At 42.4% G+C, this 23,683-nt stretch overlaps 1 protein-coding gene across 2 annotated transcripts in view; it reads right to left on the bottom strand.

Moving 5' to 3' along the window:
- Positions 1-3,642: 3,642 nt before the first annotated feature.
- The window catches only part of LOC131029831 (electron transfer flavoprotein-ubiquinone oxidoreductase, mitochondrial), a 283,747-nt gene continuing 263,706 nt past the window's right edge, over positions 3,643-23,683 (bottom strand). For both annotated transcript variants that reach the window (XM_057960480.2, XM_057960481.2), the window contains 2 exons: positions 4,332-4,451; positions 3,643-4,174 (listed from right to left, as the gene is read on the bottom strand). In XM_057960480.2, the coding sequence (XP_057816463.2) occupies positions 4,368-4,451 (84 nt within the window). In that variant the 3' untranslated portion in view covers positions 3,643-4,174; positions 4,332-4,367. The remainder of the gene's footprint in view (positions 4,175-4,331; positions 4,452-23,683) is intronic.

The following is a 23,683-nucleotide window of genomic DNA, read 5'->3' as shown; positions in this document are numbered from 1 at the left end:
TTAGCCAATTGAAGTTAACTTCAATCATTATGTATTTAATAGAGGCAAAAGCTTCTATCATCCGCAATCGCTTAAATCTTGAGACACTCTTCGAACCAAACATATACTTTATTGAGATAGGTAAACTCAAATTCCCCCTCTGAAAACCGTATATGAAAATTTCCTTTCATATGGCTTAAACAAGAACACTCGAATACTTTTTTGAAGAAAGTACATGGTTTGTAAAATACAAAATTTCATTTCTTTGTATGAAGGAAGAGGATTGAGAATAATCCATGCTTTCTTAAAATAAGAAAGAAAAAAACTTCATAGTGATGTGCTCAAATGTCAAGTTGACTCATTCTTATGCAAAATAAATCACTACAAGCCTTTTGATCGATCTTTTATCCTATTCGTGATATAAATCACCTAGAGAATAACTATGGACGATCAATAGGAATATCTTGTCGAGATCTCAATAGATGAATAAATCTAAACCTCATATTTTCGTTTCACCCTGATGATTTTTTGAATACTCAAAGGGTTTTATGGGTTATAACCTTTCCATTTCATTGATACTCAATGAAATTTACTAATTTACTAACTAATAAAAAGTGGAATACTATCTCATTCTTTAGTCAGCATGATTATTTGTATTTTATTTGTAAATGATAGTAAAGGAGAAATATTTATGTATGAAGTTCAATATCTAGATTTAGTACTTACATAGAAAAGTGTTTGAAAAAAATCAATGTAATTTAAATGTTGATTGGGGATTGAATAAAACAAAGATAAAAAATTGGATTGAACTTTTCTTCAATGTTGAAGTAATAGGAGTCAATAGTTATCGGCCTCCGCAAAAGAAAGAAAAAGGAGGAAATATAAAACAAATCATGAAACATAGAATGCATTGTAAACGCATGATTATTACACTAAAACCAGGTTATTCTATTCCACTTTTTCCTTAAAAAAAAAAAACTTATTTAATTTCAAACATGAACACCTGTTCTACAGGACTTTTACTCCGGGCACACATGATAAATCTCTATCAAGTTTTGATGAAAAAGACCAATCTCATCCCTCACAGTCAGCCAAGGAGAGAACAATCTCCTTTTACACAATCCATAGATGCAAATCTGACATTCAAATTGAGGCAGAGCCCACCCAACTCACCCCAATCAGAAGTGTGCAAGTCGAACACAATCAAGTGAATGAAGTTGAGTTCAATACCCTTCTAACACAAGGACTTGGACAATGCATCGCTAATTAACTTTCAAGTCCATTAGGGACCTAGATAATTATGGCAAACATAAATATAAGAAGCTCCATCAAAGTCTATATAAAGAATAAAAAGTATCCCAGAAATGTCTTTAAGCTAACAATTTGCTACTGAAACATATTCAAGGAACATATACAAGATGTTTAATGCTAGAAAAATGGAGAATACACTACCCACTTCACTAAGCTATAAGTACAATGCTGTTGCCCATTACATTTATCATTCTATTGACCTGAATGGTGATGACTGGCATCCTAGCAAGAATACTTAGACCCTACAATGATCCACTCAATCTTCAACTCTGTTTAAAACAGATAGTACTGGCCAAAATCTGTCCTTTTTGCTTCTCCTACTTTCCACTTGCCCCCAACTTCACCAATTAGAGTCCTTTGCGCCATAGACCTTGTCAAAGGGTCCCACATGCCCCCTATATTCACTGATCTCTCCTCAATAGTAAACGCCTCTTTCATTGTGTGTCCAAATTCTGGGACTTTTCTAAGCTGATATCATAAATGAGAGAGCACCCATTCTAACTTAGCCCAGACTTGAGATTAGGACAAACCTTCAGCCCCAACTAACAAACAAACCCACCACCTCCATTAAGAAAGAGGAAATCCATCACAAAGCATGGACCAGACAATGCAAATCGTGCTGGTGAACATAAACAACAAACTCCATGAGCTTCTATCTACAATGAACCCTAAATTACACAAATTAAGCTACTGCAAAGGTGTATCACTTTGGTGTCCTTTTTGCTTCTCCTACTTTCCACTTGCCCCCAAATTCACCAATTAGAGTCCTTTGTGCCATAGACCTTGTCAAAGGGTCCCACATGCCCTCTATATTCACTGATCTCTCCTCAATAGTAAACGCCCCTTTCATTGTCTGTCCAAATTCTGGGACTTTTCTAAGTTGATATCATAAATGAGAGTGTACCCATTCCAACTTAGCCCAGACTTGAGACTAGCACAAAACTTCAGCCCCAACTAACACACAAACCCACCACCTCCATTGAGAAAGAGGAAATCCATCAAAAAGTATGGACTAGACCATGCAAATCGTGCTGGTGAACATAAATGACAAACTCCATGAGCTGCTATCTACAATGAACCCTAAATTACACAAATTAAGCTTCCGCAAAGGTGTATCACTTTGGTGTTATACATTCAGCAGTGGAAACATAACCAACATGTCCTTCAGGAGTGCCTAGAAAGCCAATCCGAGCACCTTAAGCTTATGATGCAAAACTTCACAAGCCTACAGTGTAAGGCTGAAACAATGGAACAAATTCTGTAAATATAAAATGCAAGTAGACAATTCACTGATGTAATTGAACAAAACAAAAACCAGACTTCTCTCATTTTTCAATAAATACAATGAGATTGCCCCCAGATATAAAGCAAGGCATGCCAATCAAAGCCCTCAGGATAGAATACAAGCTCCTGGATGGATTTGGGCATAGAAAGAACAAGAGGCAAGGCAATCAAATGCACAAATATACCTTCCTACCAAAGGCCAACAGGCACAAACTCGTACCAGATACACAAACATTTCTTTTGCTTCTGATTGACAAGTGTCAAATATAGCTTTGGAAAAGGGCTTTGTATTAAAAATCTATGATATTCCCATCTTGTAGCTTTTGATGTTGTTACTGTTCAAAATAATAGCTGTTTTAGTGTATTCATTGGTATATATAATTTACATTGTACTTCATCCTGCAGCTTACTACCACAGCCAATGATAATTTTTTTAACTGATTTATATAAAATATGCAGAGAAATGTCTAGCCCGGAATTCGCCAGGATTATACCAGTAAGTCCTCTTATTGTGGTCAGAAAGATGGACCCTACGGCAGATGGCATAGGTGTTTTGTATCGTATTGAATCTCCCCGCATGGTGGTGATCCAACTAAAGGTGTTGATTCCAGTTTGGACAGCTCTGATCATGGTAGCTGCAGTAGTGTGAGCATGCATATCAACATCTGGGCCCACAGTGAACATATGATGAGCCCAAACAAGGAATCCAGGAACACCAATATTTATCATGGCATAAACCATGTCCATATACCCAAAGACTGGTTTTCCCAGAAAAGTCAATACAATATGACTGATGATACTGAATCCAGGCGGAATCAAATTATACACCTCTTTTATTCAAAAAAAAAAGATCTTGCCTCTTAAAGAAAACTAAAACCATTCACTCTCCTAGAATTGCTCTTGAAAGATGACACAAAATGACTATCATGATATCTTAGCTAAATCCAGAAGGATTTAAACGGAAACAATGGAAATAAATTCAAATTCAGAGTACTTCAATGTTTCTGATTTTGCAAGGCTGAGAAAATATGAAGCATATTTATTGACATATTTGGTAAGAGATGCAGCAAAATTCAAACTTCAAGATCCTTCAATATCTCCGATTTTGCAAATTTGTCATAATGTGAAGTATACTGATGAGCATCTTCAGGAAACAAATGGAATTTTTGCCAGATGATTTGAGAAATTGCCAACAGAACATCCTTGTGACTTCAAATCCACTCAGTTCAAACATGAGATATTTTAATCTCATCCACGACCTTTTCAGTTGTTGCAATTGAATATTCTGAGTGCCAAAATATAAATAACAAAGTTGTACATAAAAAAAGTTAATATTTCTGTATGTTTCTTTTAAGAGATGGTATGGAGTTTGAACCAGTTATTTCAGAAATCATTATCAGAGACCAAGTCTGTGTTTAGAGTCAGACTGACTACGGAATACGCATAGTACAGAATAGATTAATGACCTCATAGTACAGCACAAAACAAACATTTATTAAACCCTTCCAGGAGTATACCGGGCTTCTTTCCATGGTGTATTGAAGAAAGTATGTTCTTTGATGAAGACAGAGAAGTAGCAAGTAGTGATAATGGTACTTATCTGCAAAATAAAACCGTACTGAAAATTAGTGCAGACTGTTTGACATATATTTTGATTAAATATTAACAGGACTTCTGGTGACAGTATTCTTTACAAAATTTACAAAGGCTTTTATCGATCTAAATTTATTCAAGTAGATTAAGTGACATGCTCATACCTTATCTTTACATCCTAACTTAGAAAGTAGTATGTTTTACATGACTGAATAACCTGGTCCCCCACCTCCCTCTGGTACAGTCCATTTGATATTCTGAGTCGGGTCTTTTATATCACAAGCCTGCAAAGTTAAAAAACAGTCAATATTATTATTATTAATTTATTAGGCTTCTTGTAGAGAGGATTTAGTGGACAGAGAAATCAGCCTGTGTTTACTGCTGTATCTGATTAAATAAATACATATATTAATAATAGAGATGACAATGCATACTAGAAACATTAGTAAAATATATCTTTGTTTGAACATAAAATTAATATAGAAGAAGACCACAGATGGTCAGCCAGGGATCAGAGTTGATCTGACTAGATCATACTACTTCCCTTGACAATACACAATCTATTTAAAGGACCTGACAGTTGCCAAAAGGAACACAACCATCAACCAACCAATGCTTATAACTACCTAACAATCATAACTAGCTAAAGCCAACAAATGCTTGATATGAACAGTTAATATATAGTTGTGCCCTCATCGCCAAGCCCAATTTGAGACCTTCAAAACCATATAGAACTTCATGGCGCAATCATTTTCATGATTTTTAAGAGGCAAAACGCAATGATGAAAAAGCCAATAAAATAGATATTTTGGAGTGTTTAGCCAACATATAATGTCGACCAGGCAAGGAAGTTTTGTGATGGAACTTGAGGGTGAGTGCTTCTGTCGTACATTGTGAAAGTGTTGTTGCTGCACGTTGTGATAGGGTAAATATTTTGCCAACCATATGATGTAGCCATAGACTGTAGGCCATACAGTGGAAAGTTCGTGTACTTTAGGAAGAAGTATTATCTTAAGTTATCATTTAGTACAAACAAAGGTCTTCGCCAACCATATGATGAGAAACAAGGACAAGCGAGGTTCATAATTTGAAGGAATGATGTTGTACGATGCAAATATGATGTCGCATGATGGATAATTTTCGTCATTGAACAATGCAAAGAGGTCATCGTATGTTTTGAGGAGCAAAACTTGTTAGTGGCAGGGTGAAGTTACAAACACAAGGCCGTATGATATGAATGACAACAGCGAGTTTTCATGGAGGCTTATTTTCAGTTCACAGATTGAGGAGAGTGAGGAGTGTTGGAGCAGTTGTTATCTTTCTTTATGCTGGCCATACATGTGTAGAGGGATGTTGGGTTTCCAATGACTTCATCAGCTAGGGTTTGGAGAGTTTATCTTTCTGTTTTGGGTCGGTCAGATCTGGAGAACACACAGATAACTTCAGTTTAGCCAATGAAGTGGAACCTAGGGTGTGGCATCCATTTTCTATCAGCCCAATTGCATATTTTATGAATAGCACCAGCTATTTTATTGCCGCATTTTGTGGGTATGTTGTAACTAGATATGTAATGTCATTTAATGATCTGGGTTGCTTGTAGTTCTGAGAAATTTTGCATATTCAACTTAGAATATAAATCTGTTTTTTAGCTCTTTGTATTTTTGAATATTGTCACTTTTCCGAGTTATTAGCTAGCTCCAAATATTTCTGTTATCTGCACTTTATTTGTCATTTCCAAACTATTGCAAACACTTTCAAGAAACAAAACAAATCAAAATTCCATGAAGTAACCTGACTAGGGGGCAGGGGGGCAGGTTTGGGGGACTGGGGACCAAGGGCCTAAATTTGGGGACAGCGAGGGGACGGTGGGGGGACGGCAGCAGAGTGGTGGTGGGGGGTGCTGTTGATGTAAAAAATGGAGGTGAATTGAAGTCTTCAAGGCAAAATCTGCAATATAACATCTCTATGAGTGCCCCATGAAAGGCCAAATAGTTTTCACGAAGTTAAAGGTTGCAATCAATATGTAACAACATGTGACATATAGCAAGCAACCCAGCAGTGTCCTCGCCAGAGGTGGTGGAAGAGGTGTTGTGGGGGGATGTTTCCCCCAAGCCCCCAAGTCTTGGAAACGTCCCCCTACATGAGACACGGGTTTTTTTGGGGCAGCATATTACAAGGGAGCCACAATGTGTTTAGAGAGTTACAAGGAATCAAAATAAAAAAAAACAATGGTTAAGTTAGGTAGCAATTATTACTATTGAATATGTTAATGTTTGTCAAATAAAAGAACTTACAAAAGTGATTTAGTATAGACTACAATTTGAATTCTACAAAGATAGGGGAGTTGGTGATGGTTTTTGAAGAGATCATGTAATGTCCCCATTCGATTCCTAAAGCTAGTCAACCATGAACAATGCCTTCCTCCCAAGGCATGGAAAACAATGGGCATTACGCACATCAAATAAAGTTATCGCTGACAAAGAAGGAAGGCTTAAATTCAATCAAGGGAGATATCACATTCCCAAGGTATTGCAATCAGTTAGAAACAAGTCTATTGCTACCAAGAAAGAATATTAAGTTCGATCAAATGATAATCAGTGGTACTGTAATGTCCCCTTTTTAGCAATCATTTGGCGATTTGTCGTTAGCCTTTTTTTCCATGGTCCTAAGAGCTAACTAGGACTTTGCAGGGATTGGTGAAGGATTTGGCCAAGGCGAATTCAGTTTCAGGCCAATCGGAATTGATTTGATAGGTTTTCCAGGAACTTACTATTTATATTAAGTTAGTTTGGGCTCAATGTCTGGTAAATTTTGAAGCAATATCGATTGACAATATTTTGGTACATTTTATTTTCCACCTGGATTGCAAATTTAATGGACCATTAATTTATTGGGCAATAAATCAAGAAGTTCCTAAGTTAAATTTAAATATTTAACTTAAGTGATTAATTAATGTTGAAGCCTAATGTTAAAAGGGAAAATTAAAAGTAACCCTTTCTTGGTGGAGACATAAGGGGATAATAATTTTTATTATATCATTCATTTATCCCACATTCGCGGTGTATTGGGAAATGAGCCCAATGAGAGTTATAAATGTAAGCATTTAATCCAGATTGGGGCATCTTGGAAATTGGTATTCTTGGGATTTGTGTTTCTGGAATTAGTTCTGGAAATCCTTGGCATTTGGGGACGACACCCCTCAAATGTGTCATTTCTCTTGCCTGTGAAAGACCACGTTTGGGAAATTTTTTAAAAGCAATTTGACATTGAAGGTGTAGAAGGGCATAAGAAGTTCCAGATCGAACTATGGGAGTTTAGCTGGAAAATCGCAGAATTAAATAGGTATCTTGGTTTCCAGTTCTATAATATTATTGCAATCAGATAGTGTTACTTGGGAATGTTATTGCTAGTGCTTTGTAAGGCGTAGATACTGCAAGTTTGACATGGCAGCTCAAGGAAGTTCGCAGAACTGGAAGTGACAGCCTGTGGGTTCTATCGCAGCATATGAAGACTATTACCCAGGGTCCTTTTTTGACAGCGATTAAGGGGTATTATGACAGTGGTAAAAAGTGGAACAGTCTGGGCAAATCGCAGCCACAGGGTAAATTGAAATTAGTGACAGCATTTGAAGACTAAGCCGCATAACACACAGTGGGTAGACAGTTACAGTAGAAGCATACACCAAATCAATAAGATGAAGTGATAGTTACAGGCTGACCGTTTTGGTAAAGGGTTCGACCTCCACTTCTTGCATTAGTCTCCCTTCAAAAACGCACAGGAGTGATTAGCTGCTGCTGTAGAATTAATTGTACAGGTTGCAGACCCATTCTGGGAAACTCTTATCACCTTGACCGACTATTTAGTGTGCTGGAAGTTTCCTCATTGATGACTCAATGGCAAGTAAATCAAACAAAGGACTCTACGATTATGTAAATGGTGGAATGAGAACTATCAAGCAAGAGAGAACTTGCAGAAAATTAAGCAAAAGCATGGACACTTGGATGTACAAGAGATGAGTTTTCAAACTAAGTATTGTGATTTGAATATTGCATCAAGAGTTCTTCACACACACTCACCTAGTCAAAGATCTCAACAAATAGCGTTAAAGGCTTTGGAGGATGAGGCACCAAAGATAATAAGTGTAAACAGATTGGCAGCTAGATACCATGAGGATTTATATTTATACAAGCAAGAAAAGGATAAGTGCACAGATGCTCATAAGACCTTTCAAGAGGTAGAAAATCAAAATGTAGAACTAAACACTTCAAAGGGCAAGAAGTCAAAGGAAGAATTAACAAGATAGAAGAATTAGACTACACACGGGAAGTTTATGACAATTGTCCCAAAGAATCAGCTAATAAAAGTTTGGATCAGCGATAAGATAAGTCTGACCTTGGAATCAAGGTAGCATTCAAATTGTTAATAATCCTTTGTTCAAGGTTGAAGCTATCATGACCTATGATAATCCGCTTTTCAAGTTGGATAAGGAAGCCACTCCAAAAACATGGGATAAGATTAGAGATGATCATAGACCTTGGGACCCAAGAAAATCTATGACGGATATGTTGAATGACATAGGATTGCTTCATAGTATACTAGAGTTTGGTAAACTTTGTGAGTCCAGTAACTACAACATGAAGTAACAAATATGTGTTGGAGTACTCTGCAGGCTTATCTAGAACCCCAGTACCAACATGAAGGTTTAAGGTTGCTTGTTGTTCCCGGGAATAATCATTATGTTATGTTGTCATATTATATTTATGTTGTCGTTGGTAATAATGAGTTACGGTAGTCAGTTAGTTAGTCGTCCCGAAGGGCAGTTGGACGCGACGGTTGGTCGCACCCCTTCGGGTATTATATATTGCATACCTTTCCTTCTTAGTATTAGCATGATAGTCATATCTGGGTTTAATGTTATAAGCACTTGATGTACATGGATTGTTGAATTAATACAGAGACTTGTTATTTAATATATTTCCATTATGTTCTGTGCATTTACTTTCTGCATTTAATCGTTTACCCGTATGTGGCATACATTTGGCACCGTTGCCTAGACATACTCGGGAAAGGAAGGAGCGGATGGCGTACGGACACGATAGGCCTACCCGTCGGTGAGATTAACCCAGAGGCCGACGACGCACAAAAGAAACAATCGTCGTGGGCCGCAGAGCGTGATGGCAAGAGGCGAAGGGGAAATTGAACCCTATAATAATCTCGACACACTGTTGATATAAATCGTGGCCGAAAGGCAAAATAAAAAAAATAAAAAAAGAATTTTTTTTTTGTGTACATGGTGTGTGCTTGCTATGTACGGAAGTGATTTATGCCAAATATACTAAATAAGAACAAAAATAAAAAGATACAAAGTGACAAATGGGAAGTGGCACAAAGAGCGTTGAATCTCAGATAGCAAATAGAATGAAGGCGTAGGCTAAGGCAGCTTGCCGAGGGGTCGCTCGAAGGGAACCCAGGAGGTGTCACGGAGGCAGAGATAGACGGAGAGAATTACACTCTCTACACTGTCGTAGGGTTGCCCAAAGGGAACCTAGGAGTCACGGAGGGTGCTGAAGGAGAACTCTACAGTTCGCTAGAATACCACCGTAGGGTAAGAAGTCGTGAAGGGTTGGTGGAACAAACAAGGCGAAGTCTAAACTTGATCGACGCTACCAGAGACCTACTAAAGAACTTGTCCATTTCAGAGGACAACCGGAGGGAGACGACCGAAGGTGACGGTACGGCTGACGGTGCCGAGAGAGCACAAGGGTACCGTACGGGAGGCAATTTGTTCGGTTCGGGGTCAACAACCTTCTCCGGAGGACCCACGAGTGGAGGGTTAGCTGTAGGAGGCGGAGGCGGAGGATCACCAAGTACAAGCACACAAGGCACTAGAGGAGCGAGACCCAGCGGTGGGATGGCCAGTAAACAGAAGTTGCCAAAGTTCAATGGCGAGGGGAAGGAAGATCCCGTCTGCCATTGCTGCAGTTGCGAAACCATATGGTTAGCGAATGGTGTTACCGACCAGGACGAATGGGTAACACAATTTCCAACAACCTTAAGGGGAGTGGCCATCGACTGGTACTCTGATACGGATAAGGCCAAAGTCGGCACATGGCCCGACCTGAAGGAGTTCGGGATAGAGTTTCGCCTCCTCAGAGACAACAATTAAATAGTCGCCGAAATCTATGGCACAAAGCAGAACAAGAATGAGACGGTTCGAGCCTATAGTCCGCGGCTCAAGGAACTATTGGGGAAAATGGAGAGTCAACCAGCGGATGGGTTGAAAAAGAGATGGTTCATGGAGGGACTGAAACACTCCATCCGGAAGAAGATGAAAATTGTTCCACCAACCTCATACGAAGATGCATATAATAGAGCGATGGATCTTGAGAGCGAGACCAAGACATCCAAGAAGAAAAAGAAGGATAGCTCGTTCCAGGATGATGACTCTTCCGAGGGAAGCAGCAGCGATGGCAAGTCCGAGAAAAAGGTGCAAGCCCTACAGAAGGACATGCTGAGGATGATGAAAGAGCTGAAGGTTATGAAGGGAGGTCCGAGCAAGAACAACGAAGGGGAGCTTTGGTGCACGGAATGTAAGACGGATGGCCACACGAAAGGCTCCTGCCAAAAGAAGGCCTATTGTGATATATGCTAGTTGATGGGGCATCCCACTAGGGAATGCCCCTACAACATGAAAACACGAAACCAACAAGTATTGCTTACGCAGGAACAACCAACTACATCAGGTGGTACCAGCAGCTCCCAGGCGAACAACAATGCAACATCGGGAGGCTACTGAGATAACCGGTGGGGAGGACGAAACAACAATAACAATACAAGGAGCCGGATCTAATACGACTCCAAAGGCCGACCGATGGTACAATGCAGAGTGTGCAACCAGTGGGGGCACTTCGCCCGAGACTGCCCGAAGGGAGAGGCCCCACAATATTTGTGCAAATGGTGCGAATTGGGAGACCATGAAGACGTCACCTGCCCGAAGTCCGGCATCAACTTTCTCAATATCGAGGAAACCAAAGAAGAGGAAGTGCTGGCCGTAACCCGCGCCCAAGATAGACACGCAATGTGCCCAAACCCGGAGACGGAGAAGCGAAGGGTACGGGAAGCACGGGAAGAAATTGAGAAAGAGATACGAGAAAGGGCGAAGGCGAAGGGTACGGCGAGTACTTCCAGCCGACCGGAGGTGGAGGAGGCTATACTAAATCAAATTTTAAAACTGGAGGTGCCTGTGAAGGTACACGACCTTCTCTAGACGATGCCTCAATTACGAATGGCGTTGCTGAATAATCTCTCCCAACCACGCACCAATACCAACCACCGCACAGATGTTTCTGGGGGGTCTGCAATAGACCCCATGCTGCTGGCAGTTAACATTGGAAGGAACCCGACCATTGTGGAGATGGGTATCCTTGGCACCATTCTAACCGATACCATCGTCGATGGTGGGTCAGGAGTGAAAGTTCTTCTAGAAGAAACCTGGCGGAAGCTGGGGAAGTCGACGCTGTGGCCATCTACACTTAGTCTGCTGGGAGCAGATCAGCATGGAATCAAACCCATCGGGACACTGATGGGCCAGCAAGTTACCATCGGGACGCAACCCTTCATACTGGACTTTGTGGTAATCCCACTAAAGAAAAAAGGGTATGATGCGATCTTAGGGAGAGGGTGGCTGGTGTCTACACTCAGTCTACTGGGAGCAGATCAGCATGGAATCAAACCCATCGGGACACTGATGGGCCAGCAAGTTACCATCGGGACGCAACCCTTCATACTGGACTTCGTGGTAATCCCACTAAAGAAAAAAGGGTATGATGCGATCTTAGGGAGAGGGTGGCTGGTGGCAGCCAAGGCCACCCACAACTAGAAGAAGAACACTCTGTCTGTGGAGAATGGAGGAAGGAAGTTTATCATAGACCTTGGGACGTAGTTGGTTAGTGAGGAACTGGCATCATCTTCGGAATCGAAGGGTGAAGGAGAAGGCAACCTGAGGAATGAAGGACGGGGCTGCAGGGAGCCCAATGACGAAGGGATTCTCAAACTAGGGGAGTGCTCTGAGGATGAGACGGGGTCATTGAATGGGCTCTTCCACTGGCAGATGGAGGATTACGAAATGTTCTAGAGCTACAGGCTCGAAGTAGAGGAACCAGAGCAAGCAACAGAGGAGGTGTACCTGCCGGAATACAGAGAATATTGGAAGGGAGACGTCCCAAACCTCGGTGATGTAGATAATCCCAAGATCATTCGTGTCAGCAACGATTGGAACCCTGTGTGGAAGGCCACAACCTTCAAAATCTTTATTCTTCTTCTTCTTCTTATGTATGGGAAGGAGACCGTGGTTCCTGTAGAATTTATGGTTCCGGGTCTTCGGATGGCCATTGAAAATAGACTTGCTATCAATAGGTCCAAATTGAAACCCTACCACGAGAAGCGTGTAGGGGACCCGAGAGGCCAGAAGGACACCCGAGAGGATGGAAGGGGACTCGAGAGGCCGGGCCAGCGACTCGAGAGACACGGGACCAAAGCGAGAGACTCTCGGGCGAGGCAAACTGAGAACGATGAAGGGCGATCCCAGAGGCATGGGACCCGAGCCAAAGACTCGACAATTAGATTCGGAAAAAAAAAAATTGAGAAAAAAAGTGGTGGTGGAACCACCATGCGGCGGGACCATCGTGCGGCAAGACACCGTGCGGTGGGACACCGTACGGCAGACTGTCGTGCGGTGGGACACCGTACGGTAGACTGCCGTGCGGTGGGACACCGTACAGTGGACCACCATCGACGGAGGTCACCGACCTCGGAGGGTGTTCACCTACCGTACACTCGCATGGCCAAACAGTATTCACCGTACGACCTTCCTAGACACCGTACGACACCAAGCTTCAGGTGACCCCAGTCGCGGTACGACTCAGCCACCGTACAACAAACCACTCCATCGTACGACAGATAACCTCTGTACGGGCTCGGGACATTACAGTCCGTAGGCCTGAAGGAGCACGGTGACAGCAGTGGCAGTTTAAAAGAGGGTGAAAGGAAAAATACCATGGCACGACAGGGACATTACAATGGAAAAAAAAAACAACGACCAGATTTAAAATCATTCGATGACGTCTAGAGCAAGGACACTAAAAATATTAGAGTGGAATAAGATCGCTGAATACACATTATGAAAAATGAGTCGAAGAAAAGACTCCATAAAAATAAAAGACTTCATAAAAAGCTTTTGTCGATTATCTTAAACAACCGACTATAGCATATAAAAGAACACCGATTGTTAAAGTGAATGCAAGGAAAATATATTAATAAGTGGCTATGATTATAATTAGTGATCGGGGTATATAATCAAGACGAAAGTAATTTATTTATAACATACATATAGTAATAACAATAGATCTCTATTAAATATTTGTTTATTAACAAATGTTAATGGGATTAAAATAAAAGAGCACCTCTCCTTGAATAAACGCCTCCCACCATAAAGTCGCCTCTCTCCAAAAAGGGATGTAACGATATAAAGGGAGGATAAGGAGTGTGAGTTCGGGGGGAAGATTTACGGAATTGGTTATTACTCAGTTGAGGATTAGTATCATCTGCCCTCTTTACTTCTTATTATCAGCAATTACATACAACTAAAAATATGAAATATATAAATATTTAAGGAGAAGAGAGGGACATTATCTGACATCATCTATCAAATCAGATCAGGTCAGAACTGTTATTAATTTACAAGCAGTAACATCCCTGTTCTGGGTGGTATGTACGGAGGATGTGTTTAGTAAGTATGCTAAATATATCAGGCCCATGAAACCCGATAATGTTCATATGCAGAATTTAAATACTAACATAAACTGCAATCTGTATACATAATTTCATAACAGTGGCAGACCAGATCTGACATGTGTCAGATCTGTCTGCCATTACTAACAACTTAATATATTAATAACTAGTATTTACAAGTAGGGGGAGTACTAATAGTTTATAGAATTGGTAATTAGGAAATATATAAATTAGAGGCAACATTATTGAATTCATTTAGTTATTTATGTATATATATGTATATATACTCAAATCAGAATAAGGAATAATAAAAGGGTTATAAATATGGATATTGATATAATAATAGATATTAATATAATATTTATAATTAATATAATATGTTTTAGAAACTGTTCTACACTAATACATAATAATTCATATAACTAGCAATTAATTAATAAGTAAATAATTTATAAATGAATTAGAATGAGACTAATTATCTAGTACAGTAAATTAGCAAGTACTTGATAGATTAAAGAGAAATAAATGATTAAATGATGTTAATATATATTTAATATATTAAATGATGAAGAAATGAGTTATTAAAAGGTTATATGAATAACAATAATTTGGTTATGTGATGGAGGCTAGTGGTAGAAAATTCCCTTAGCCTAATGCAGGGGTTATGATAATTCTTGGTAGGCAGTATATACTGAATATCAATATGCATATATATGGCTTGGTTGACTGAGTTCAACTAAGAAGAGACGGATCTAGCCGGTCCCCTCTGAGGACTTGGATGATGAGATGCATCACCCAAGGCAAGGAATGGACTTAGGGTCTTCCTTGGATGGCTTGGGTGTAAGAGGACAGGAATCAAATTAACCTTTGATTTCTTGGAGGGCTTGGATGTAAGAGGTTACACCCAAGACAGGAATCGAATTAACCTTCGATTTCCTGGAGGGCTTGGATGTAAGAAATTACATTCAAGATATGAATCGAATTAACCTTCGATTTCCTCGAGGGCTTGGATGTAAGAAATTACATTCAAGACAGGAGTCGAATTCACCTTCGACTTCCTGGAGGGCTTGGAACCAAGATGGGTTCCAAGAAGGCGAGCTTCATGGCCGCCTAAGGACATATCGCCGTATGGCATTCGTATCTTTTTTATTAGATGAGAATTGTGATTATGTTAATTAAGTATTTTAAAGTTAGATTGCAATTTAGATTAGTTATATATATATATATATATGTCTGTTGTATTCTAACAAACTATTTTGCAGGATAGTGATCTCTAACTAGTAGGGACATTACATTCCCCTTGTGTGTAGTCACATTGTTTGTGTGAAAGAAGACGTAGGTTGGAATGCACATATACTAAATTCTCTGCTCTTTTTGATAGCAGCCTATTGCACTTTACTGAGTGGATGAAAGAGTATGTGCTCCAATTTCTTTCTGAAGCAGATGAACTAGCAACCTATGAAGACAAAGTAAACTATAAATAAACTAAAACTTGTAAATTTAAAATTTTAATTAATTGAACTTACTTGTGATAAAACTTTTATAGCGAGGGGTTGTAGGTGTTGGAAGCATGTGCCATGGAAGTACCACCAGCTATGAGCATCCTTCTTGGATCTATGACGAAGTGCATGAACGCTTAGACCATTCCCATTTGCGAATTCTATGAACTCATTTGTAACATCTTGCAAATCACCATCGGGATATAGTCTAAGAAATGCTGCCTTGTACCCATCAGATACTTCTAGATCTCTCCATGGTGGAATCCTTCCTGGTTTATCAAGAAACTGATTGCTATATTACTTAGGTGTCAAGGCATAGGCAAGAAGATGCAAAGGAGTGGTCATCTTATTCCACCTTTCTACAATAATTGCTTCCAGTTCTTTGAAGAATTTCTCCTGGGGGTCATTCTCTTTTTCATTTATAGTGAACTTTATTTTTTCCAGCATTGAGTCAATGCCATCATAAATCTCACCTATGCAAGGCCTATCCATGTCTGTATAGCAAATCATGCTCATGATGGGCTCAGTGATACTTAGGAGATATGTAACAAGATCCCACCATTTCTCATTCAATATTCTATCCCTAATTTTTTTTGCCCTCTCAGTGCTACGCTGCTTCCATATAGTCCAATTGGTGCTGATCACCATATTGCATAGTGCCACTCTAACTTTCACAAGTCGTCTTAAGACAATTGTGTTTGATGCAAAACGGGTCTCAGCAACCTATAACACAAATTAATGCCAAATGATTAAAAAATAAAGCCAAACTTTAAAGAAGAATACACAATATAGCTTATTGAAAAATTAAAAAAAATCAGAAAATGTAAAATTAAATTACTATTTCACTTACCTTCAATAGCTCCAAATTCGAATAGGTTCTAAAAATCCCTTGAGACATGTGGTGGTTTGTGATGAACATCTGGATGTCCTTAGCCTCTGCATACACATCTCTGATCCATTTTATTTTTTGCCCAATCCTTTGTAGCATAAGATTGAGTGAATGTACCGCACAAGGTGTCCAAAAGATGTGATCATAGCGTTGCTCAACCAACAAACCAGCAGCTCTACAATTTTTTGCATTGTCCGTTATGACTTGGAGAACATTGCAGGGTCCCACAGACTCAATGGCGGAGATGAGAATTTTTGCAATAAGTTGGCCATCTTTTATTTGGCCCTCACAATCCACAACTTTCAAAAACATTGCCCCTTTAGGGGACATCGCTATGACATTGATCAAGGGACGGTTTTTAGCATCTTTCCACCCATCTGAAACAATTGTTACACCTGTCTCAACCCATGAATCCCTTATGGTTTTCAATGCATCTTCAACCCTCTTCACCTCTTTCTCCAATAATGTTCCACGTACCTTCTCATAACCGGGGCCCTTATACCCTCTTGGAGCCTCATTAACACTTTTTATCATTTGCTTCCAATATGGGGAGCGAACAACATTGAAAGACAACCCATTTGCATAAATGCACCTTACTATATCTTCGTCAGCATTGTCTCTACTCTCATTTTGGAATGCGGTTTCTAAAGGCCCCTTTGTTCTTTTACGTGTCAAGGGTGGTTCACTTTGAGGTTCATTTGTGGCAAAGAAGGGGTGGTCTTCTACTACAATACTAGGATTAGAAGGGCCTTGCATTCCCTTTGTTTTCTTTGATGCGGTTTGGTTCAATCTACGGGCTTCTCTCTCTTCTGCCGCCTCATGCTCTCTAATATATTTCATAAATGTCTCATCTGGTGTAGGTTTACCATCTTTTCTAGGGCATTTTTTGATACCTCTTCCTTTTATTCCACACAAATGGCCTACCACCCGATAATATGAACTATTACGTTCAACATCACATCCATGGCATCTCCAACGGAATCCCCCACCTCCCAGAAGTTGTTTTATAATGTCCACATATTTCCATAAGGGAGAATTTGGATCATTTCTTTGTTTTGCAATTATTTGTTCATTGCCAATGGAGGAAGATGTAGATGCCATTCTAGTTCCTATGGCAAGAAATAATATAAACATATTCAAAAACAAAAACTAAATAATGAAAAAAAAATCAAGTTTCATGTTTGACAATTTGTGAAACAAAAATAGTTGGAAAAAAATGTTAAAAACCTACCTCTTGCAGCCAATGGAAGCTTGAAAATGTATGGAAATGATGCTACAACACTTGTTGAACTCCTCCTCTTTGATCTTGGAAGCCAAATTTTGTTCACCCTTTCTTCAACCTGCTCTCATAAACTTTTGTTTGCAACACAAATGAGGTGAAATGAGTGAATATAATGTTTTAGAAGTCACTTATAGGGTATAAGTTTCACTTTTTAGAAGGTGGAATTTGTTATCGGGAAAAAGTGTATAGTTAGTAATGTTAATTATCAATAGTTAGTTAGCCGACGGGTAGGTAGTTGGAGTCGCGACGGTTGGGTCGCACCCCTTCGGCAATCATATATTGTATCACCTCCGGGTGTTGTGGGAGGGAATGTTAGTCGTGTGACATGTAATGTTGACGACAGATATAATATGAACATCCTTTGACATTAATGGAAAGCTTATTCTGGTACTTCTTTTATATTTGCATTGTACATTGCTGTTCGATTTCTGTATTCTTCCTGTTTACCCAGTGAGGTAAACATTTGGCGCCGTTGCCTACACGAACTCAGGAACGGAAGACACGGATGGCGCACAGACACAAGGGGCCTACCCGTTGGTGAAGTAAACCCGGAGAATCGACAACAGCAAATTTTACGAGAATTTCATGAGCGCCAGGATGACGGACGTAGGGAAGACCGACGAAGGACAAATAATCCTTAAATTGTGAAAGGAGAGAAATAAAGAACACTGTTAGAAACAGAAGAATTATGTTGATTGTATACAAAAGAATGAATTAATAAAGACGTGTTGTGTTTTGAGAAACATGAAATTGTACCACAATTAATGCCCAATTTACTGAATAAAGACAGAAATAAGAAATTAGAAACCGACGAGTGGGAGGCTGCGCAGAAGGCTTTGATTCTGGAACAACGTGTAGAACGTAGACGGAGGCTAAGGCAACTTGCCGAAGGACGACCTGCCGAAGGGTTGCCCGAAGGGAACCAAGGAGGTGTCACGGAAGGTGCAGAAGCCGAGGGGAATTTCTACGCGTCGCCAGACTACGGTAGAGCGAGAAGCCTTGAAGAGTTTCTGGAGGAAACTAGGTTACGGAGAGAACTAGTTGAAGAGACTCGAGATCGGTTCAAAAACTTATCTCTCACGCCACAAAGGGAGGATCACCGAAGGGAGCCGGGCACGGGTGACGACGAAGTGCCACAAAGGGAGGATCACCGAAGGGAGCCTGGCACGGGTGACGACGAAGGGGAAGTTAACCGCACGGTAGGTATAAGGCAGAACACTGTACCTTCGGTCACCACCACAGGAGACATCAGCGGCATCGGAGGAAGTAACCGCACGGTAGGTACAAGGCAGAACACCGTACCTTTGGTCACCACCACAGGAGGCATTAGCAGCATCGGAGGGAGTAGCACCGGAGGGCAGACACAGCCACAACCACCTCCAAGTAGACGATTTCCATCAATGGCGACCAAACAGAAGTTACCCAAATTCAACGGGGATAGCAAAGATGATCCCGCACGGCATTGCCGTACATGCGAAACCATCTGGACAGCCAACGGGGTGACTGACCAGGATGAAGGGATGAAGCAGTTCCCCGCCACACTGAGAGGAGTGGCTATTGACTGGTATGCAGACTTGGATAAAACCAGTGTAACTACGTGGGATGAATTGAAGAAGGCATTCGAGAAGGAATTCCGGCTTCTCCGAGATGATAACGAGATAGTTTCCGAAATCTACGGAACAAAGCAAGGAAAGAAGGAGACCGTACGGGCGTACGGGCGCCGACTAAAAGAGTTAGTCGGGAAAATGGAAAGCCAACCGGCCGATGGCTTGAAGAAGAGGTGGTTTGTCGAGGGTTTGAACCCTAAGCTACGACGGAAGATGAAAATTGTGCCTCCAACATCCTACGACGACGCATACAACCGGGCCATGGACCTGGAAAGTGAAAATAAGACGGCCAAAAAGAAGAAGAATAGACCTTCATCATCATCTGAAGATGATGACACATCGGAAGAAGAGAGTAGTAGTGACGAGAAGCCGAGGAAGAAAGTCACAGCCCTTCAAAAAGATATGGAAAGGATGTTAAAAGAATTTAAGACAATGAAGGGGACTACAAGTAAGGACGATGAACTATGGTGCACGGAGTGTAAGGAGAGCGGCCACACGAAAGGTGCCTGTCCCAAGAAGGCATTTTGCGACATCTGCCAGATTATGGGTCATTCTACGAAGGAATGCCCATACAATCTGAAGGCACGTAACCAGCAAGTGCTCTTTGCGCAGGAGCAGCCATCCACATCGGAGGCAAACAATAATGCATCATCTGGAGGATACCGGGACAACAGACGCGGCGGTGGAAGGAATAGCAACAATACCAATAACGGAAGCCGTATCCAGTATGACGTCAAGGGCCGGCCAATTATCCAATGTAGGGCCTGTAATCAGTGGGGGCACTTCGCCCGTGATTGCACGAAGGAAGCCACCCCTCAGCACCTCTGCCGTTGGTGTGGGCCAGGCGACCATGAGGACGCAAATTGCCCGCAGGCAGGGGTGAATCTCCTCAACATTGAGAAGGCTGAGAAGACTGGTGAGAAAGAAGTACTGGCGATCACCCGCGCCCAGACGAAAAAAGCCACTTATCCCGACCCCCGTACGGAGAAGGAGAGATTACGGGAGGCAAAGGCCAATATTGAACGTGAGATGACAACCGAACGACGGGACAACGAGGTGGCGAGTACATCATTCCGTACGGAAGTGGAAAATAACATCATTGGGCAAATCTTGCAGATAGAGGTGCCGATAAAGGTAAAAGACCTTCTAGACTCTATGCCACAATTGAGGACTGCCATCCTCACCAATGTGCAAAGCACCGCATTGTCGAGTGCACCACAGGTAGGGGTTCCCGCCACCGCTACGAAGAGTACACCACAGGTGGAGGTTTCCGTCAGCCCTTCGACTGACCCGATGTTACTAGCCTTGAGCAGTGGTAGACACCCAGCTGTGGTAGAAATGGGTATCTGTGGGACCATTCTGAAGGACACCATTGTGGACGGTGGATCTGGGGTGAATGTACTACCAGAAGAAACATGGAAGCGGCTGGGGAAGCCCACCCTGTGGCCACCCACATTCAACCTGGTGGGAGCGGACCAACACGGCATTAAGCCACTTGGCCTGTTGATGGCCCAGCAAGTGACAATTGGTACGCAACCATTCTTGTTAGATTTCGTGGTCATTCCCTCGAAGAAGAAAGGCTATGACGCCATCCTGGGGAGAGTGTGGTTGATCAACGCAAGGGTAAACCACAACTGGAAGAAAAATACACTTTCCATGGAGAAGGGAGGGCGAAAATATACCATTGACCTACACACCCAAAATGTCGGCGAAGAGCTCGCCTCTTCCGACTCGGAGGACTCTAATAAAGGGGAAGGGGGTCCCGATGAAAGTAAGGGCAAGAACGCGATGGAGCCGAACAGTGAAGGGGTGCTAGAATTGGAGGGATGTTCTGAAGATGAGAGATGCTCACTTAACGGGCTCTTCCATTGGCAGATGGAAGATTACGAAATGTTCCAAAGCTACAGGCTCGAAGTAGAGGAACCAGAGCAACCAACAGAGGTGTACCTGCCGGAATACAAAGAATATTGGAAGGGAGACGCCCCAAACCCTGGCGACGTAAATAATCCGAAGAGTGTCGGCACCGATTGGAACCCTGTGTGGAAGGCCGCAGCCTTCAAAATCTTTATTATCCTTCTTCTTCTTATGTACGGGAAGGAGGTCGTGGTCCCTGTAGAATTTGTGGTTCCAGGTCTTTCAATGACCAGTGAAAATAGATTGGCCACCAACGGGTACAAATTGAAACCTTACCACGCGAAGCGCGCAGGGGACCCGAGAGGCCAGACAGACACTCGAGAGTCCGGAGGGGGACCCGAGAGGATGGAAGGAGACTCGAGAGGCCGGGCAGGCGACTCGCCAGGTATAGGACCAAAACAGGAGACTGTCGAGCGAGGAAAACCGAGAAGGATGAAGGGCAATCCCAGAGATAGGGGACCCGAACAGACGACTTTCTAAGACATCTAAATTAGGAGAGGGGGAAAAAAAAAAACAAAAAAAAACCGTACGGTCGTATGACAGGCGACCGTACGGTCAAAAAAATTATTAAAAAAAAAAAAAAAAAAAAAAGAAGAAAGAAAGAAAAACGAAGGAAAAGAGACCACCGTACGGTGGCACCACCAACGATGGACACCACCGTGCGGTGGCACCACCGAAGGTGGAAGCCACCGATGGTGGAACCCACCGTGCGGTGGACACCACCGAAGGTGGAAGCCACCGTGCGGTGGCACCACCGAAGGTGGAAGCCACCGTGCGGTGGAAGCCGCGAAGGGCCGCGTGGGCATAAAGCCGCCTACCGAAGGGAAAACCGCCGGAGGAGATAAAAAGCTACCGAAGGGAAAGCCGCACATGCCGAAGGAAGAAAAGCAGCCGAAGGGAAGACAATCACCGCACAAATGCAGAAAGAACCAATTACACCGCACGAAGTAGGGAAGTCACCGCACGATTGGAGGTGGTATGGCGGGACATTACAGTGCCTAAAAAAAAAAAAAAAAAACGACGACGGATTGAAAATGATTCGATGACATCTGGAGCCTGGACACTGAAAATATTGGAGTGTAGAAGAAGGGTTTTTGACATCATAAAATATCACAGAAATGCAGTGCGCCATGGACTTTCATGGGGTTCTGAAGGTTGTAAATTGGTGTTGGCGGCGGGGGCGCTGCCCCTCGACCCCGCCCTGTACTGCGACAGGGAGCGCACCTGGGGCGCTGCCCCAGGACCCCGCGAGGGGCGCTGCCCCTCGACCCCGCGGGGGCGCTGCCCCTCGACCCCGCTGGGGCGCTGCCCCAGACCCCGCGGGGGCGCTGCCCCTCGACCCCGCTGGGGGCGTTGCCCCCAGACCCCCAGTTTATTTTGGAGCTACAGAATACCACGGGAAGTGTTGTGCTTGTTCGCACTGTGAGAAGGAAGCCTGCAGCTAAGCATTGGCGGGAATGCCATAAGCCGTAGAGGGAGACGAATTTGGAGGTTGGGAACAAACAGAGTTTGAGGGAAGGCATTGCAGGTCCGCACAGTTGTATGACACCAGGGAGTTATTCAGTTCAGTTTTTAGCCTTTGGGGAGTGTGATGGAGGATTTGAGGTGTCTCCTAGCATTTGTGCCAACGGATTGTGGCCACCTCCAGGCATGACTGGTACGCTTTGAGGAACTCGGAGGATGTCTCGGTGGGACGTGAGGTTGCCGTGGTGGATGCATAGAGGGCTCGGGAGGAGCTGACCACCAGGTTGGAGGCAATAGTCGCGTGAGACTTAGTTCAGCGTACCCAGGAGTTGGATGCCGGGAGAGCAGCACGGGTGGCTATCGAGGACAAATTGGCTAGGGAGACCATATCAATTGAGTAGCAGTGGGTGGAAGCTGAGACTGAAAAACGTGTTTTGCAGACAAGTTTGGGTTAGGCACAGGAGGATTGTGATGGCCAAGGAAGCCATATTGGTGAAATCCGCACTTGAGCATTGGCTGGTAGCAGAAAAGGTTTTCAGGCGAGGACGCAGCAAGTGTATAAGATCTGGGCCCGACTAGCGTCAGTAGTTCCTGCCATTCATCTCTATTTTGTATTAAGTCGTCGGAGTCGACTTCTTTTCTTGGGGGGGATGATGTTATCGGGAAAAAGTGTATAGTTAGTAATGTTAATTATCAATAGTTAGTTAGCCGACGGGTAGGTAGTTGGAGTCGCGACGGTTGGGTCGCACCCCTTCGGCAATCATATATTGTATCACCTCCGGGTGTTGTGGGAGGGAATGTTAGTCGTGTGACATGTAATGTTGACGACAGATATAATATGAACATCCTTTGACATTAATGGAAAGCTTATTCTGGTACTTCTTTTATATTTGCATTGTACATTGCTGTTCGATTTCTGTATTCTTCCTGTTTACCCAGTGAGGTAAACAGAATTCAAAAAAAATTTAAATTTGCCATATTTTTTGCCTTTATGAGCTGCCCAGCTGCTCGGGTTCGACCTGGGTCCACTCGGGTTCGACTAGGTTCGACCAGGGACGAACCACCTCTGGGT

This window comes from Cryptomeria japonica, chromosome 6 (genome assembly GCF_030272615.1).
Source record: "Cryptomeria japonica chromosome 6, Sugi_1.0, whole genome shotgun sequence".
NCBI lineage: Eukaryota > Viridiplantae > Streptophyta > Pinopsida > Cupressales > Cupressaceae > Cryptomeria > Cryptomeria japonica.
The sequence above is the reverse complement of the archived record's forward strand: the minus strand, read 5'-3'. Positions and strand labels throughout refer to the sequence as shown.